Here is an 18,400-nt window from a genome sequence, read left to right on the forward strand (position 1 = left end):
CCAGAACTGTCAAACCTGCCATGCTGATAAACTTGGCAAAAAGATTCTGATTCCAGCCAGGGAAAGAAGTGTCTCTTAGCAGAGACTAAAGTCGGCAGCAGCCTCTTGGTGCAGTCACAGCAACGCAGGTGAAGCTCTGGTCTGTTCGCTGGGGCAACAGCAGGAAGGTTGGAAGGAACCAGGGTTGTTGGTGCAGCTGAAAGCAGTGAAAACCAGAAACTTCACGGTTCCTTGTGAGATGTTCTGGTCCCTCCTCTGTTACTGTGTACATCTCTCTGCAGTGCACGTTCATGCCACCACTGTAAATTCAGGGCCAGATGCTGAGGCTGTGGTAAAGCCGTTTCGTGTAACTTTTAACTGCAGTATATGAAGCTAATATATATTATATAGCTAATATATATTGGGCTAATGAACAAATGGAGAGAATGAGAGAAGAAAGAGATGACATTGCTTGTGGTGAAAATCAGCAGTGTTGGAATACTGCCTATCCAAACTTCAAAATATGTTTTTCCTTTTTGATTGTTTTACCTGCTTTAAAATAACACCTATATGCCAGATGTGTTGTACTTCTATGGGTTGCATTTGTGTGAATTGATAAAACAGTTTTCTTCAAATGATTTTAAAGCAGTCTTTCTGTGTCATGCTGTGTTTTGAATTATAATTTATGTCCCTAGGAGACGTCATTAACCGAGAAGATGGCTTTCGTTTGTTCTTTGGGTTTTTTTGGCGTTGTGTATTTTTTTGAGAGGTATATACTTTTGTCTACTAAGGAATGACTTTTCTTTATGTACTTAAGCCATTTCTGTAAATTCACAACCAGATCTTTGTTCCTCAGTAGATTCCCCTTTTGCAGTGAAGATGTAGAGGATTAAGAAACAAGCCATATGGTAGTTTCTATAGCAATAGATTAAAAACTGTGTCGTGTCAGCTCTTGTGAGGTATGATGCAAGAATTAGTTCAGGAGGCACAGTTTGCATGTCTTGTATTTTGGCAATTCTCTGTTGTTGTGATGGTCTCTGGGATAGTTTTTAGATGGAGCTGTGAGAAGAGCTCGTTGACCTTTCTTTCAGACTCAGGCTGAGTAAACACATCATTTCATCCTTTTGAATTACAGGTATTTCGCACAGGACTATATTTCCGTACTACTTTTTCAGTATGTAGAGAGCAAGATTGTAGTGATAATAGTGCAGGAAGAGGTTTTAATAAGGCAGGACTGGTTTAAACAGAGTTGAGACATCTGCTGGATCCATACTTGGGTGCTGTATTTAATAGCTTGTTGTCAGTGGTATTCAGTCCAGGATTAAAACACTGAATTTTAGTGTTTACAAGGAGGTGTGTACATGTGTACTGCATGGCTGAGCTCCTCTGTAATCAATGGGGACTGAGTCAGTCCAGCCTAAACTAGACAACTAGTGTGTGCTTTCACAGTTTCAGATCCCTAATAGGATTTTTAAAAGTCTATGCCCAAACACAGATGTCTTGATCTTGAACTGAATTGACTGTTCTCACCCTGTGACATAGTTAGGTTGGATTTCTGTACTACGATGTTACAAGCAGAAAGCTGAGACCTGCAGAGGTCTGATGAACAACCCCAATGTTTGTAAAGGGTGAGGGAAGACACTTTTCCATTCTACAGGCTCGTGAACACACCACGTGTTTTAGCCGTGCCCTGAAATGCCCTCAACCTGTAAGGACTTGGGCTGCTGTACAACAGCTGGTGGGTCGGTGCTGCACTAGTGTGTGGTACAAGCGTATACCCTGCATGTCGGTGTTTCAGGTCCTCCTTCCCGTAAATGACTCCTGTTACCGTGGTGTTTTCGCAGAATCACAGAATGTTAAGGATTGGAAGAGACCTCGAAAGATCATCTTGTCCAATCGCCCTGCCAGAGCAGGAACACCTAGATGAGGTTACCCAGGAAGGTGTCCAGGCGGGTTTTGAATGTCTTTATTCCATGTTTGGCAGTATCACTCAGCCAAGGCCCAATTTATCCTGTATCAATAATTTTTTACATTATATAGAGGCCCTGTTCACAGTCGCTTAAACCACTTCTGTTGTACAAAACTTGCAATTAAAGATTATAATGCTTAATGACAGGTTGATAGACATACAGGTAGGGTGTCATGGAAATAAAATTATGGTTGAAGAGAGTCCTACTACCTGTGTTTGCAACAGCAGTAACATGGAAATTGCTGATTATAATGTGTATTTCTGCAGACATTTGTAAATGATCAATGATTTTAAAAGGTGATAGGCTCTTTTTGAACCCTGAAGTGTTTCCTTTTCTACTTAGACATTGAAAATCCTTTGAGAAGGTGCAAGTTTTTAATGTGTGAAAGAATTACAGATATGCCACAGCACCACATGCACAGATGTGCATACCAGAATCCTGCAAATGTCATCATACTTGTGTATAAAGTTGTACTCATTACAGAACAGCCGTGTCTGTGTTGTAAGGACTTGTTTAGTGGTTTCTTGGTAGACGTTTGGTACAGTTTTATTTGCTTTCAAGACATAGAGTAATTAAGTGCAAGTTTGAGGAGATGTATTTGATGATGCAGAACTGCTTTCTTGTGACGTTTGGGTGTTAGATCTTGAACAGATTGAGCCCTCTGGAGGCCACTGGCATCGGGATGTCTAAGAGTCCTCTTCCGCTTCTCCTTTGAACTGTACTCCATTAGAGAGCAAGTCATATAAAATCTTGGAAATTTCCTTTGGAAAGGAAAATGAGTGATTTCATGTATTTGGGGCACATTCTGCCCTGGTGTAGATGAGTGCAGTTCCCTGTATGTCGGTGTAGTAGTACACACAGATGTGAGGGAAGACATATGACTGAAAGAATGGAAAATACTGTAGAGGAGGCTAAGTCAATAAAAGAAATGAAATTAATACCAACAGCATTAGCCTCTTCCTTTCTGTGTCCTAGAAGAGTTTAATCTAAGAGCTAGGGCAGCGATTTATTAACGGATGAAAATGGAATGTTAGCAAAATTGAATAAATGATGTTGTTGAGAGCTTCAGTCTTTGTCTCTGGATTCACAAAAGGACATCAAGCTCATATGCTGGGGTTGAATAGCATTTTCCAGAAAGAAGACCTTTATACCTATGGTGGCAGAGAGGGAGAAGGAGTGGTAGTGCAGCTATTGCCTTTTACTGTTGGGATTGAACGTCTTCTATGTAGGAATCTAATATTCAGCCCTGACTTTTAACACAGGTGTTGTCCTGACATACAAAACAAACGTGACAGTTTCAGAGTTAGTAGGAACGGCATATTTGATGGGTAGTCTTTAATGGATTAAGTTTCCTACATTCTTCTTTTAGACTGGCTGTTCAGTCAGTGAGAATAAACAGTAACCCTGGATTTACCAAGAGGCTTTTGAAACAAAGAAGAGTCAGCTTGAGAGGACATATGAGTGAAACATAAAAATTTGTAACAGCAGGAAGAGGCCTTGGAGTGGGAACAGCGGCAGTCAAAAGTTGGTGTGGTGCTGCCGAAAGTGCCACCAGCATCCCAACCTCTGCCGAGGCCGGGCAGAGCAGCTCAACTGTTGGACACCATGAGGAGCCGGCAGCCAGCTAGTGGGGTGACTAATAGCTTCTAATCAGTTGGAGTTGGTGAACCTTAAGAGATGCATCCTTGGGTACAAAATGAGAGTGGTGTATATTCCAGCTCACTGTGACAAGACCTGCAGAAAACTGGAACCTCCTCCATCCAACAGGACTTAGCTTAGAAATTGCAGTAGTTTTCCTCTTCTTGTGCACTGCCCAAATCTTGTAAATGGAGTACAGACAAAAAAAGAATTTATGTCATGAAGTCAATGGCATATGTAGTAGGTAGGAGAGACAGTGGTATGCTATTCAGTGAATACACTGTCCTTTGTGGGGTTATCAAGAAAATCATAACAAGGTGAGACGTCAGAGAGAGAAAAATGAAGTACTGTTGATATATTGAAATAGTTTTAAAAAATTTATAGACTAGCCTTCAATTAAGATGAAGAAATAGGTAGCAACTTAAAACAGAAAATTCAATAAGAGAGTAATGCATTGCATGGGTGGAAAATTGAATATGTTTTTTGAAGAAAGAAAACCTAGTAAGTATATTAAGAATCTGACTAGCATCACCATAGCATCTAAGTAGATAAGCAGGCTTAGCAGGAGGTGGTAAGCTTTGACGTAAATCTGATATGGGGGAGGCTTGTGCATGTGTTGAGAGGTTTTTGAGGTAGGCAGTACTGAAATATTTCATCATCATTATTGTAAACGTTGCACTCATTTTCCAAAGGATGGCTAGAGACCATGATATAGGATGGAAATATCAGCATAGGTTACATAAGATAAATTTCCTATGATATGGATTATTTAGAGAAAATAATCCCATTCTTCTTCCCCTTACAATTCAGCATTTTTCCGAGTTCCAAATTTTGGAATTTCACATGTTTTTTGCAGTGGAAGGCACTCCGTATTACTGATGGGTTGCCTCAGCCCTGTGTGAGCCAGCAGGCTCTTGTCTCTGCATAGAGCCCCACTATGTTGTTATGGCTCCATGTGTGGGCTTTAAACCTCTCAGCTGTCTTTGAAGTAGACATTCTTTTTCATCTGTTTTACATGTGGGAAACTGCTATGTAGGCTGATAATGTGTCTTTGCTCCCTGAAAATTCAGTAAATAATGTCAGAGCCTAGAGAAGCATTCCACGTTGTACTTTTTTTAGCTTTAGACTATGTTTCATCTAAGGCAGTCTATTAACATCAAATACAAATTGCATCAGAGACAAAGCTTAGAAAAACAATGTTGTCATTTCACACTGTAGCAGTAAAATCCTTATCGACATTGCCCTTATAGCCTCGTTGCATTATTTCTGTTTTGCCTTTGGATCGTTACTTATTAGATAGACCAGTCATTCACTTGCATCCTCCTGCTCTTTGATGGAGTGCAGAAACATTGCACTGAAAGGTGGTGCAGGCTTCTCATTCCCTGAGGAGTTAAGAAAAAACATACTTTCTGCCCTTTTTCTTTTATGCTGAATTCTTTTCTGGTTTTTGCGTTTTGCTGTATTTTATGCCACAGGAACAATGTTTGTGATGTGGATATCCCTTTGATGTTTAGCCAGCCCTGAAAGCTGTTTACTGCTTCATGTGCTCCCTCATCATAAACACTCTCTCTTAAGCATCCGGCATCACGTTAAGTTATTTAAAACCACAAGTATATATTATTAGCTGTTTGTTTCTTTTAAGTTTTTTGATATATTTAGAGAGACATTTTTTTCCATAGTACAAAGAAAGAAGGTAAACCTTGTATAAGATCAAAGCATCCACTGTTTTTATTTTTTGAATGTAATCTGTGGATGATGCACCATGGGCTAGCTGAAAATTTGATCTTTATTGACTCTGCCATCTAAGAGAAAAAAGAAAATGGGTAAAAACGAAAATAGTAATTGGAAATAGCTCCTGTGGAGCAAAGCTGTCATGAAGCAGATCGATTCAGCAGTGGCAGAGTTGTTTTATTGATCGAATCCTTAGTAAATTAAAAAGAAGACCAAATGCGTTAATCTTTTGTGTGCGTGTGTGTGTGTGTGTCAGTGACAACTTAGAATGTTCTGCCAGGATAAAGGCACATATAGAAGTGTGGGAATGTTATCTACTTCAGTCAGTAATAGGCTTTTCGGAGATAAGAGCAGAGTTCTTCAAAACCCCTTCTGGGTTAAATGTTCTTTACTGTACTGTAAACAAAGGATAGAAGTACTCTTGCTTGGTTCAAGCGTTCAGGTGCAGTTACTCTAGATAAAGGAATCAAGCATAGGAATTGCGCTACTATGTTACAAATGTTCACAGTGGGTTCCTTAAATTTGATTGTTGGAATTGCAATGTCAAATTTGTTGTTAATAGAAAAGTGCAAAACTTTAATGTATTCTAGCTGAGGATCTTGGCTTCATAAGCAAAAGTCAGTTTTGGATTTGGATTTTTGACTCTCGCAGTTACTGCTAATTACTTCATGTCATTGCCCATTTGCAAGTAAATCCTTGATTTTTATTTTCCTTTCCAAATCGTCACGGCTTGTCATAAGAATGAAATTCATTTAAAAGGGGAGCAGCCACACGGTGTGAGATGATGGTGCACGAAGTTTTCCTCCACAGAAAAGTAGCGAGCAGGGGCAGAGCTGGGATCCTGTGCTGCTGAGGACTAGACTTGCCAGATGTTACACAGATGAAAATCTGCTTTTCAGCCTCAAATTCTGCACAGTCAGAAACTTCGTTTCACATATTTCTTGTTGGCTTAGCATAGCTGAAATTTAGCCAGGAGGACATACTCCCCTCTTTTACTGTCTATTTTCCTGCCACTTCTGCCTGAAAATCCAGCTGCCAGGGATAGTTTTGTGGCTTGTCATTCCTAACGTGTAGTTACAGAGCACTCTGAGCCTCTGCTGTTTTGGATGCATAGTTGTTAACAGGACAGGGTTTGAGAAGCATTTTCTGTGAAGAGACTCAGGGTCCATGCAGCTGGTGGGGGAAGAGGAATCGGAGACACATGAGGTAAAGCAAGGAGCTGGAGGAACTGCTTCCCAGTGCTTCATATAGAGTCCCCAGCCTGCCGCACAGAAGTGAAAGGGAATGAAGTCTCCTCTTCCAGGCCCTGAAGGGAGATGGGAACTAGAATTGTAGGGGACCTCATAGAGGTCTCCTCATTGACTCTTGGAAAAAGTGCAGTTCTTGAACATCATCTGCAAGAACAGAGCTTTGTAGCTACTACTGACCCAGAAAGAGGGACAGTGGGGTAACTGAGCCTCCAGGAAGGAATCTGGACGGACTCTCATGTTCAGTTTATTCTGCCATACTTCCAAAGAACCTGGTCTCTGTCTTGTCCCTTCACACCTTTCCCCCAACAGCAGTGAGCCAGAGGGGCAAAAGACAGACTGAGATATCTCACCCATTTTATCCAACCAGTTCACTCCTCATTTCTTTACATGCTTTTCGTTTCCTTACTTGCTGGTCCTGATTAGTTGTCCTTTGGTTTTGTCACCTTGCCAGATAGCTATGTCTTTTTACAGAGGCTTGCACCTAGTCATGCTTTATGGGACAGCCTCCCCATCAGATCTGTAAAGCCACTGTGCTTCGCCTTCTTCACCCCATGCTTCTTTGAGAATACCTAGAAGAAATTGCTAAGTGCAAGGGAAGGACTATATTAGCAAGTCGCTGCCATTCATCTATTTGTGTAGCTATTGAAGCGTTTCACAATCATTAATCAGACCTTATAGGTAGGCTTTATTCCCGTTCCCCCATATCTTTCTTCCCCTTTCAACCCCACTGTTTGTCACCCTCGTCATTCCTTGCCTTAAATTTAGATAGCTCAACAGGAAAAGCTTTGTCACTCTATGTGGGTGGTACTACAGCATAAATAATTTTTTTTGTAAAAATGTAAATGCCACTGCAGTTTGCTCCAGTGTGCACAACATTAAATAGTAAATGTTGTAAGTGGGTAATTTGTAGTGTTTAAAAGTCTTGCTTGTTCAGTCTCTGTCTTGCTGGTTTTTGTGCTGAATGACTGATCATTGCACCACTGTTTTCTTTGTTAAACGCATCTGTATGCAGAAGCAGAACTGCCTCATTTGTTCTGATGTGGCGTACTGTAGTAAATCGGCTTTTAAATTGCATATTTAGTAGGTTACAAATCAGGTGGCAGCACTTTCATGGTGCTAATTCTCTGGCGTAGCTGGAACTGCTGACTTCAATAGTTTTGACCACTTTTCTTTTTTCGTTAAGTCTTCTGTAAGGCGTTTGACTTGCTTAAATGACCTGCTCCTTATTTTCCACAGCAAGAGTTTCACTCATCTGGGAAATGTAAAAGGGTAACGTTCCTAGCCCAAGCAGAAGCAAAATGCAGCACTGCCATCTGGGCTGTGAAATTGGAATAAAGCTGAAAGCGTTACCTCAGTAGATTGCTGTGGCTAGAAGCCAGGTGGCAAATAATAAAAGGGTGATTCTGGTAGTTGGCATGTTAGTCAGGATCTTGGGAGACTGCATGTGCTTGTTGTGTTGCAAACCTCCAAGAATGTGGGCAGGTTGGAAATTATTTCTCTCACCTAATACTGGTTATCTCAATGTATTCTATCTACTCAGGGTTAACTGTCTCAGCTCAATCTGCTGTGAATGGATAGGCATTTCCGGAGGGCATAGGGTCATTCTACATCACTTAGCTCTACATTTTAGACTAGGATGAATCACTCTGTGGAGATATTTGTCTCTCTCTGCATGGCCTTCACAAAAAGACAGTAGCTGACTGCCTTACCCCAGGAACATAACTTTCCGATGCCTCAGTTGCAGCAAATGAGCCCCCTCTTCCTCTTATGAGGTTGCCTTTAGTTGGGGAGTAGTAATCCTTCCCTACCTCACAGGTACCCACAGAGATTAAACAGTGCTACCCTATTCTCACAAAGAAAGCTATTACTGTGAAAATAAAATATATGTATATATATTTAGTATTTTAATTATCTACATATGCACATATATTTGTGACTGCCTCAGATTTTTGAACGCGGTGCTGAAAGGGCAAGATCTTGGGGACAGAGAGGCTTTTGCATCCCTGAGGAAATACGTAGCTGTTTCGTGCCAATGTTCTGATGAACACATTGTAGAGGCAAACAAAGCTAGGACTTGAGAATGCCTGGCATGTATATGAAGCTCTGTAAGTCATGCTCCTTCACAGTGGCTGGTTTTCTTTCTTTTTAGATTGTGATGGATTTCAAACACCCCGATGGCCACACAGTGGCAATTATGCTGCCCCGATGCAGTTTATTGGTGATGGCTGGAGAATCCAGATACCTGTGGACACATGGGTATGTGTAAGAGTCCCTGCATTTGCTGATAATAGAAGAATATATGTTGTTTATTTGCTTCGTTAATGACATTCTGTATTTTGAATTGCTCTGAAAGAAATAAAGTCAAGTTCTATAATTATTATACAAACTAACTCCTTTGCTCAGATGCTGCTCCGGTTAAATTGAAAAAAACTGGGGATTTTAGGAAGCTAATTGCCAGTCCCTGAGCTGCAGTTTCTTGCTGCTGTCACAAGTGAAGTTTCACTTGGAAATTGCTCTCACATCTGCGGTGTGAAACTCCTCAATGACTCTGAGCTGGCAAAGAATTGATTGTAGTGCAATTAACTTCACCATTTCCTTTCTCTCTTTTCAGCCTACAGCTTTTCCCGTTGGATCACATATGCCAAAGGCTTTAAGAAAAGGGCTGGTTTGAGAGAGTGACTTTGCCTGCACAGAGGGCATGAGGGTGACAAAGGGGAGTCTTTCTGCCCTCTTCCCAGCTACTTTAGGGATTCTTTAACTACTGATAAGGCTGCATGGTACTGAGCGGGTCTGGGATCCTGGAAAAGAGATTTATTTAAATATGTCTTGAGGCTTTGCTTATTGTAGAGTTTAAATACATGCTTTTTAAATCCCACACCACTGGGAGATGCTTATAATAGGAGCGCTGAAATAGACGAAAAGGCTAAAACCTTTCAGAGCTCTCAGAGTGACAGGAGAATATGGAGAATATGGAAACCCTCATACGGGGCAGAAGTGCCCATGGTAAATGTTTCTTCCTTTGTTTGACCCCAGCTATCACTGGTTACAGCAGTCAACTGGAGACACTAATTACATTCTGTGCAAATTAAACATCAAATCCTTCTATTGGCAGAAGATTTTCTGCCTTTTAATTTCACTGGTTAATTTGTATTATGAAGGATGAGTATGAACTCCCCAATGACCTTTACATTGTTCGTTTTTATAGAGCTGTATAGACCTGTATATTCCCTCACTAAATTAAATAGTTGTACAAAGCATCTGGTACTTCAAACGTGCATCATTATAGAAGCCCAGGGCAGGGAAGTCCTTTGTTTTTTTGGTATACAAGACTGAAAACAGATACCAGAGTTATAAGCTTCTTATTCTGTCCTGTCAAACACTGTCAGTTGTCTTTTGGAAAGGTTATCCACAACTCTGAGAGCATAGTGCTGTCTCCATGTGGCTGGCCAGGGGACAGCCCCCATCCCTGGGCATCAGGCAGCTCCGTGGGTCCGGGCTGGGACATCAGTCGGGGATCAAGGCCCGGATCAGCGCAGCAGTGACAGGGCACAGGCACAGCTGGGACATGCCTGGTGCTGTAGCTGGGGCACGGCCCAGGGGCACAGCCTCTGTTTAACAGCAGCTCTCAGGGCAAGAGGGGTGGCCCTTGCTGAGACTTCTGTCTGTCTTCATGGCAGCTTTCTCCAAGGCCACCAGCTCTGCTCTTCCCAAGCTGGGCCCGGGCAGCCAGACTCCCTGAGGAAGGGACGCAGGGAACTTGAGTGCTTGCCAGCAGGCATTCAAGTTGGGTACTGCACCTGTCTACTAAGAATCAGAGTTAGGTTATTACTTTATTCACTTGTACCTTCCAGTGATGGTTGTCTTTTGAGAACCAATGGCATATGTTACATTTAAAATTAAGATCCCAAGTCCTTCTACTACTGTGTAGGTTATTCCTGTACCAGTGCTTGTCCACCTTTCCTACAAATAGTTTTTCTGTATATTTTTAAAAGCAGTAGTGGGTCGAGATACTCAACTGGAGTAAGCTTTCCATCGTGCTAGTGGAGCATGCTGTTGTAATCAACAAGATTAATCATCCAGAAAGCAAGTGTAGTTAGTTCACTTGCATACATTACAACAGGATGTATTTAAGATCATTTGCGATGCCTTTTATCTACTCAGAAGTCAAATTAGAGAGCAAAAAGTTCAGTTTTAGAATTATTGTGGAAAGGTTTTCAATGTCTATATTTGGATAGCAGGGGAATTAGAGACTTCATTTTAGCTCTTTTAACAGAGTACACAGGAAAAGGACTTTTGTTCTGTTCTCTCTGAAAGAGAAACATATGGTTAAGAAATAAACTATATAGTGTCATCAAGGAGAGCAAAAGATATGTGCTCTTTTTGTCTCATGGGTGACAGTAAAATTACGGCTTTTCTGATGAGGTTCATTTGTGATTTTTTTCCAATGAGGTTCATTTTTGTTTGAGTAACCTGGCAAAACACCATTCCTGGCAGGGCAATAGTGAAACAACACTGTGCCAAGCAAGAGGATGTGCAGCATTTAATTTTTGACATTGGGAATCCTGGTTTTAGTCCAGCCTTTATCTAGAGTTCTTGCTCATAGCATAGGCAAAAGGAAATTAACATGGGTTGAAACTAGAACCTCAAAAAAGATTTACTTAATATGAGCTGCTATGCTTAGCGGATTGTTGCAGGTACAAAAGAAAATAGAAAATCTGCAAATTCGGAATTTGAAGTTCTCCTGCCCTGGGAGTCTCAGGCATCCTCAGCTGATTATTTTATCATAGCTTCGTTGTCTGCCACGAACAGGGCAGTTCTTTATTAGATCTCAGCCTTTCCACGGCTACCTTTGGGATATTTCCGTCCTCTGGGCTACTACATGTCTCCTTTTTGCAACATCTAGATGGTGCATCAGTGTGCTGCTTCTTGATTTCTAGACAGAAAGGACCTGCACCCTTTTTCCCCATGACTGCATTGGAGACGGGCGTCCCTGCGGTAGGGGAGATGCAAACAGCAAAGCAACGGAGCGCTGTGCAGGCTGCCTGCTTGGCATCGCATCGGTCTTCTTGGTTAAGTACAGACACTGGGCAGCAGCTTCGTCTTCCAGTAGAAATTTGAGATGGGACTAAATGTTCTACTGTATTAAAAGACGCAGTACACCTTTTTTTACCCCTTTGGCTCAACCTGTGAGGGTTAAACTCAGCTAACCAGTATGGAAGTCAGTTTTATACTGAGAACTTGTCCTGCTGGGAGTCAAGTACTTTGAAGTCAGCAGCTCTGAAGGGGCTTCTCTGAGAGGCCAGTTCCTTAGAGATGTGGTGGTGTGGGCGGTGTGTGTGTTATTGTTGTTTTTTTGTTGTTGTGGTAGTTCTGGTTTTTGTTGTTGTTGTTCGTTTGTTTGTTTTCTCCTTGAGGAAATTTTTTCATTAATCTCCTTGATGACAAAGTTCAGGAAGCGTTGCAGTGTGACAGTAACAGCTTTGAAGTGCTGAGCTATTTCCCTGAGGAGTTTCCATTTTCTTCCAAGAGTATCTACTTTTCCCATGTGCAAGTGATGGGAAACTACATGTGGGTGTGGCTGATTCTCTTGTCCCATGCTGTGTTTCGCATTTTAATTCCTCGTTTTCCTCTTCTCAACTTTGAGAGAGATCCATTTGTAGAGGTACTAAAAATTCTTGGGTTTGGAACTTTTTTGTAATGTAAGCCTCTCATAAAATGATTTGAAACTTTTGTCACTCTAAGAAAGTTCCAACTCACTTTCATTTTATGAATTATGTCCTTGCAAAAATCTTCTTGTGTTCCATGAAGATCAGTGCCAAATCTAGGAGTAGCTTAAGCAGCTCTGCTCCCAGTTTGCTTGATAGATTTTGGTCAAGAAATGTCTATAGCAGAGTTTCTCCCTTTAGGCATTTTAGCAAATCTCACAAGTGCTACATTCTTTGCGTCTTCTGTTGTCAATAAATGGAAAACCAATTCTGCTGCAAAGCAAAATTCCTTGGAGAGGCCTGTTTGTAACAAGAAACTTCAGTCTGCTGACAGAGCTCAACTAGTTCTATGCTTTTATACCCTTAGCCACCATTTTTAATAGTGTATTTTATCTTTAACAAATATATATTTTTAATATAAAAGAAATATATATAAAAAAGTCATAGCAAAATAAACAATCAGACTTTATGGAAGGGAAGGGCAATGCTAATTACTTGCAATTAAATAATGCTTTAATTAATGTCATTATCTGTCAGCTCCTCTTGTGAAATTGAATAAGTCAAAAACTCAGAAGCAGCAGTACATTAAATAGCACACTGTAATCACACATGTCACAGTATTTAAGAATTGCCTTCTTATAAAGATGGATTTTTTTTTCTGATGCAAATGGAATTCTTTTATTTTGTGCTACTCTGTTTTAGGATTACACCACGAAAATATGATGTCATTCAAGCATCTGAGCTTGGGCAAAAAGTTGGAACAATCACTGCTGATGTTGGAGATTTAACACTAAATCGAAGGGAAACAAGGACATCATTTACATTCAGGAAAGTGAGGAGAAGCCCTTGCAATTGTAGTAAGTGTCTTGAGGTGATCTCCAAGTCAAAATTGTTGTTTACTATCAATATATAAGCATTTTTTGGAACAAACCGGTTTATCCCTTCAGATAGTTTTGGCAGTCCTGGTAGCCATTCTTGAATGGCTCAGGGTCAGGTGTGCTATGTGGCTGGAACTGGTTGCATCCATGTGGCTGCCGGAGTTTCTCTGGACAGGAAGGCACTTGGCCACTTGGCTTGCTCAAGAGCCAGGCAAGTCATCTGGAATTTGCATTCCAGTGGAATCTTAAGTGCTGGAATAATGTAACAGAATAAAAGTAGCTACTACTCTTCAGGTTCCTGTCAGTTTTGGTCGGCTTTTTTATTTGAACGGGACTGTAAATTTGTGAAAATAAATACATTAGAGAAGGTGAAGCAGTCACATCTGCAGTGATACAGCCATGTAAGTGCCTTAGGGCAGTACAGCTAATAATAGCTAGGTGGATCAATTATTACATGGAATTGAAGTCCATTTGTGCCCTCAGAACAGAATTTCAGAGGCTGAATTGCAGTGATGTCATGATCTTTGGCAGTAGAGGCACTGTGTCAGTTTTGAAAACATGAACCTCATTAACATAGCAGGGTGAATGATCACTGCAAATGGCCTCTCGTACACGTAGGCAGGTTGCTTCTTTTAAGGTCATCAAACACTTCTGCAGTTTGACCTGCATTTCCGTTTTTAAAAGATAAAGGAGAGATGAAGCACTTTTTGCACTTTAATATTTCACTTTTAACTCTATTTTGCTAAATAGCTTAACCAACAAGGAATGACTTAAAACTTTTATTTTTTTGTATATCTGTTGTTATGTCTAGTTTACCCATCTGTCTGTGACAGCCAGAAAGGACACCAAAGACAGTTACAACCTTCATTTCCCCACAATGAGATGGAGGCTTCCAAGCTGGAGCAAGAATATGTGCACCAGGTGTATGAAGAGATTGCCAGACACTTCAGCAGTACCAGGCATAGCCCATGGCCACAAATTGTAGAGTTTCTCAAGTCATTACCAAAAGGGTCAATAGTGGCCGATGTTGGTTGTGGTAATGGGAAATATCTGGGCATCAACGAGGACTTGTATATGGTAAGTAGTAGTCACTGTTACTTGTTTCCATCGGTGATAGTGTTTATTTCATCGTGCAGTTGCAGCACGTTGGAGCTTCAGTTGTGGAAAGACTGCCAAGAACAGAAAGCTGTTTCCTGATCCAAGATCAATTACCAATTGTGTTAGGTTTCCACATCCATTCACTATGTGCATTACCCTTTTCTTTTTTCAAAGCCACTTCTGTTTTGCAAGTCAAACTATGGTAATAAAAATAGTAATGGGTGCGGTGGATTGAAAAGCTGCAATGGATGCTTTGGCCTTTTTTGTTGTTGAATAAGCTTATTAAAAGGGAAAATGGTTGGGCAGTTCGAATGCTTCCAACAAGTTTTTCACTTGGCTAGTGGGTGAGGAATGCAATGTACGTGTCTGTGAAATCTGCATGGGCAACACTAATTCCCATATATCCTCTGCAGCTCCCTTGGCCCTGGTGGCGTGGCTCATTTGTGCATGACGTCATGTTTGGCTGTCCCACCTCTGACTCTGTGCATAGGCCCAGTAAATATGCCAACATAAAATTCATGGAGGAGTCTCAACTTCAGCACAGATCATCATTCTTGCTGATGTTTTCGTCACCTTCCCTGTTTCACACTCTGTACTTAGTCCAGTTTTACTTCTTTCCCTTCCTGTCAGAGACATGAAGCGCATACAAATATGAACCAAGAGATAGTTTTTATTGCAAATATTTCAAAGACGTTTTTGCAAGGGTCAAACTTCATATTGTTTTTATCTAAAATAAATCTTTGACAGATGTGCATTATGCTGTCTGCTCTCCCCTGTTCCAGAATTGTCCAATTCTTTCATGTGCTTGTGCTGTGTGAAACACTTTGAAATCCATCAGGCTTGCAAACTTCTATGTAAGGCAAAACATTCATTTTTAATAACAGAAGTCAGACTTGTTTGTTTGAGGAGTTTCTGTCCTCCTATTTATATTCAGCCCTAAAACACAAGTTGTTACTTACAGCCCTGTCTGTATTAGTAATGGATTTATTTCCATTATTGTTCCTAAGCTAGAACAAAATCAACTGATTTTTAAGTAGGCGTGTTTATGCCTGACTGCTGTAGCCTGAAAATAGTTATTGATGTTTGGTACATTTCAGTTGTTCACCATGACTCCTGTAAGAAACACCAACAAACCTAACTAGGGAGGAGAGAAGTTTATCGGGGTTCCATGAAGGTCACCTGGTCATAGAATGAATTTGGTAAATTGCTGTTGTGTAGGTTTGTGGTAGATTTTTAAGGCGAAATCTGCAAGGTGCTGTGTTCAGAAATTGCCAGCACCAGTCTGTTTTCTGAGGCCCACAGTTAACCAGCTAAGGGAAAGAAAGATCAGGTATCTACTGGCAGGCAAATGACAGCCAGCCCCTCTGCTCTCTTACTTTAGGAGTTACCTCATTTCATATGTGCTGGCAGGAGAAATCCAAAACATGAAAAATACCAGTGAAAGGGAGGGAACTTTTAAAGAAGCGGTTGAGACGGTTGACAAACAGAACCTGGGAATTGCGTCACTCAGGCGTCGGTTGACCTTCTATTTTCCACTGGTAACAACTAGTTGTTCTTGGTTGTAGCTGGGCTTTAGACTTTGCATTTGCTTATTTTCACCCACAAGCCAGCACAGAGTCTCAGGAGTACGGACGTGCTTCCTTATTTCTACTATGTTTATTATTACATGTCTGCCAAAGTGTGGTTAAAGAAGAAAAGAGTGTATGTTATGTTTACAGATGTTTTTAAGCTTTTGATGAGGTATCTTGAGAAGACTAAGAGAACTAAATTATCATAAGTGAGAGGAATGGTGTGGTGTTACGCTGGTGTGGAGAAAGAGAGAGGTGAGACTGTTGGATGTTGTTCAGTACTGATGAAGGGTCACCAAAGGGTGTCACTTAGATCAACCAGCATGGGTATGAGTAGTTGCTGGTAGGGAGGACAATAAGGTGATCCAAGGGGACCACACGGTTTGGGAGCAGGTTAAAGTGCAGCAATCTGTTTTCTGCTGTGAAGACAAAATGCTTTGCGGATGGAACTTACCATCACAAAATGCCAGAAAGCCAAGCACTGAGCAGCAGTTGTAGGGTTTGGGTCAAATTCTTCAAAGAGACATCAGATCACTTGGTTCATAGGTAATACAAACCCTCATTCTTTGACCTGAAGTGCCAGTAGACAAGACATTTTTCTTATGGTCAGCTTTTTAGGAGAGCAAACTGTCCTGATGTGGTTTTGTGTGTGTGTGTGTGTGTGTGCATCTTCCTCTAAAGCAACTGGTAATGGCTATTATTTGAAGCAAGGTACTACTTTAAATACTTGGCTATTTCTGTGACTGCAGAAGCAACCAACATCAGTTCTTTATTTTGTGAATTTTGATTTGCGGGAAATCAGTCTTCATTTATTCAGTGCTCATATATTGCTTACTGGGATTTTTACCTCTATTCCCTTGCTGTACTGTTCTATAGGAAGTACTGTAGAACAAGCGTTAGTCATATATCAGTATTATTAGCGGTAGCCCAGCTCCTTGGTATGCTGACTTGTGTCGGGTGAGTCAGCCTGTTCATTCTTTTTATCTGAGAGAGAGAGGAGCAGTCTTTTCCACTTTTTGTTGTCCTCCTGTGTTCTTATTTGGGCTCAACAGAAAGGTCTGATTATACAGGGCTCTTTTTCTTATTATGTTACTTCTATTTACATGAGTTGGGCATGGATCCAAGGGTGAGGGGTTAAAGAATATTCTTTGTGTATGAGGTACATCACTGGGATAACGAGAGTGCTCTCTAGATTCAGGGCATCAGTTTCCTCCCTCATTTACTCCTTTTGACTTGGAGGCATAAAATCCAGGCAGAAACATAATAAATTGCTGCAGCCTTTGCCTCACAGCAGTCGGTAAGGCTTTATGCACAGTGTACTGGAGCTCTTAGCCTGGGCCCTGTTGGGAAAGAAGCAATAAAGCAATGCTGTGAAATTAGGAGTTATATGGGGGCTGGGTAGAGCATTGTCAGTACAGCCATGTAGGTTGGAGTGTTTTGACTCAGAAATACTGAAAACCTGAGGCAAGCACTTTCTGAAGGCAGGCGATGTACTGTGAAGGTTACTGTACATTTTCAGATAGGATACTTTAAGTAGCAGCACTAATGGTAGATCAAAGCTAAGGTAGCCCTCTTGATGGTTTTAATCTTCAGGCACTGTCTGAAAATGTCTCCACTGTGGCCCGTGCTATTGTATTTGCTTCAGTTTCTTTGGGTGATTACATATAGCCTGATCTACTTGAGTATGGTTGAGTGACAATGAAATGCACAGGAGTCCAGCTACGCTCAATGAAAATGACAGTGCTGTAACGGCTGCATTATTCTGACACAGTGAAAGAGCAGCAATTTCATGACAAACAAATTCAGATTAAGAATGTTTGAGCAAGAGATGGAATCCAAGTCTGATGTAGTTAGGACAAAGAGTAGAGAAAGATTGAATTTAATAAAGTTTCAGATTGCTTTTTCTTTTCTGTCTCGCCCAGCTTTTTATTGTTTGAATGAATGCAAAAGGGAGAAATGGTTTTGGTTTGTTTTTTGTTGGTGTTTTTTGTTGTTTTTTTTTTTTTTTTTAACACGATCCCCTCCCCACTCAACCTCATTTGGGGGAATTATTTTAACAGTTTATATTTAAGTACTTGCAAGCTTAATATTCATATCTGCAAGCAGGTCTCACCACAAGGGTTTCATTCCAGAGCCAGTTGACATCATGGCAATGTATCATCAATTTTTATGAGCTTTAGCTCTGTCTCCCAGTTCCCAGGGTTCAGGTAGGTGTGATGATGTATAAATCCCCACAGGAACATTCAGCATCCTCACAGAGCTCAGATGTGAGTGAAAGACAAACAAAGCTTTTCAGTTTTGTGGTTTATAGTTTTAGTTGCATTGATAAACTGGTGGGAAACCATAGAGTTATAGAATAGTTTGGGTTGGAAGAGACGTTTGAAGGTCATCCAGTCCAACCCCCCTGCAATGAGCAGGGACATCTTCAATTAGATCAGATTGCTCAGAGCCCCGTCCAGCCTGGTGTTGAGTGTTTCCAGTAACAAAAACCAGAAAATGCCATTGAATAAGGATTTATATATATATATATATATATATATATATATATATATATAAAGAAGTTACTGTCCTTGCCAGAATACT

At 40.9% G+C, this 18,400-nt stretch overlaps 1 protein-coding gene across 2 annotated transcripts in view; it reads left to right on the top strand.

The window, feature by feature from the left end:
- ALKBH8 (alkB homolog 8, tRNA methyltransferase) overlaps positions 1–18,400 on the top strand; it is a 43,756-nt gene that overhangs the window by 18,740 nt on the left and 6,616 nt on the right. For both annotated transcript variants that reach the window (XM_065648512.1, XM_065648521.1), the window contains exons 8-10: positions 8,718–8,824; positions 12,976–13,130; positions 13,963–14,228. In XM_065648512.1, coding sequence (XP_065504584.1) covers positions 8,718–8,824; positions 12,976–13,130; positions 13,963–14,228 — 528 coding nt within the window. The remainder of the gene's footprint in view (positions 1–8,717; positions 8,825–12,975; positions 13,131–13,962; positions 14,229–18,400) is intronic.

Source organism: Caloenas nicobarica, chromosome 1 (genome assembly GCF_036013445.1).
Source record: "Caloenas nicobarica isolate bCalNic1 chromosome 1, bCalNic1.hap1, whole genome shotgun sequence".
Lineage (NCBI taxonomy): Eukaryota > Metazoa > Chordata > Aves > Columbiformes > Columbidae > Caloenas > Caloenas nicobarica.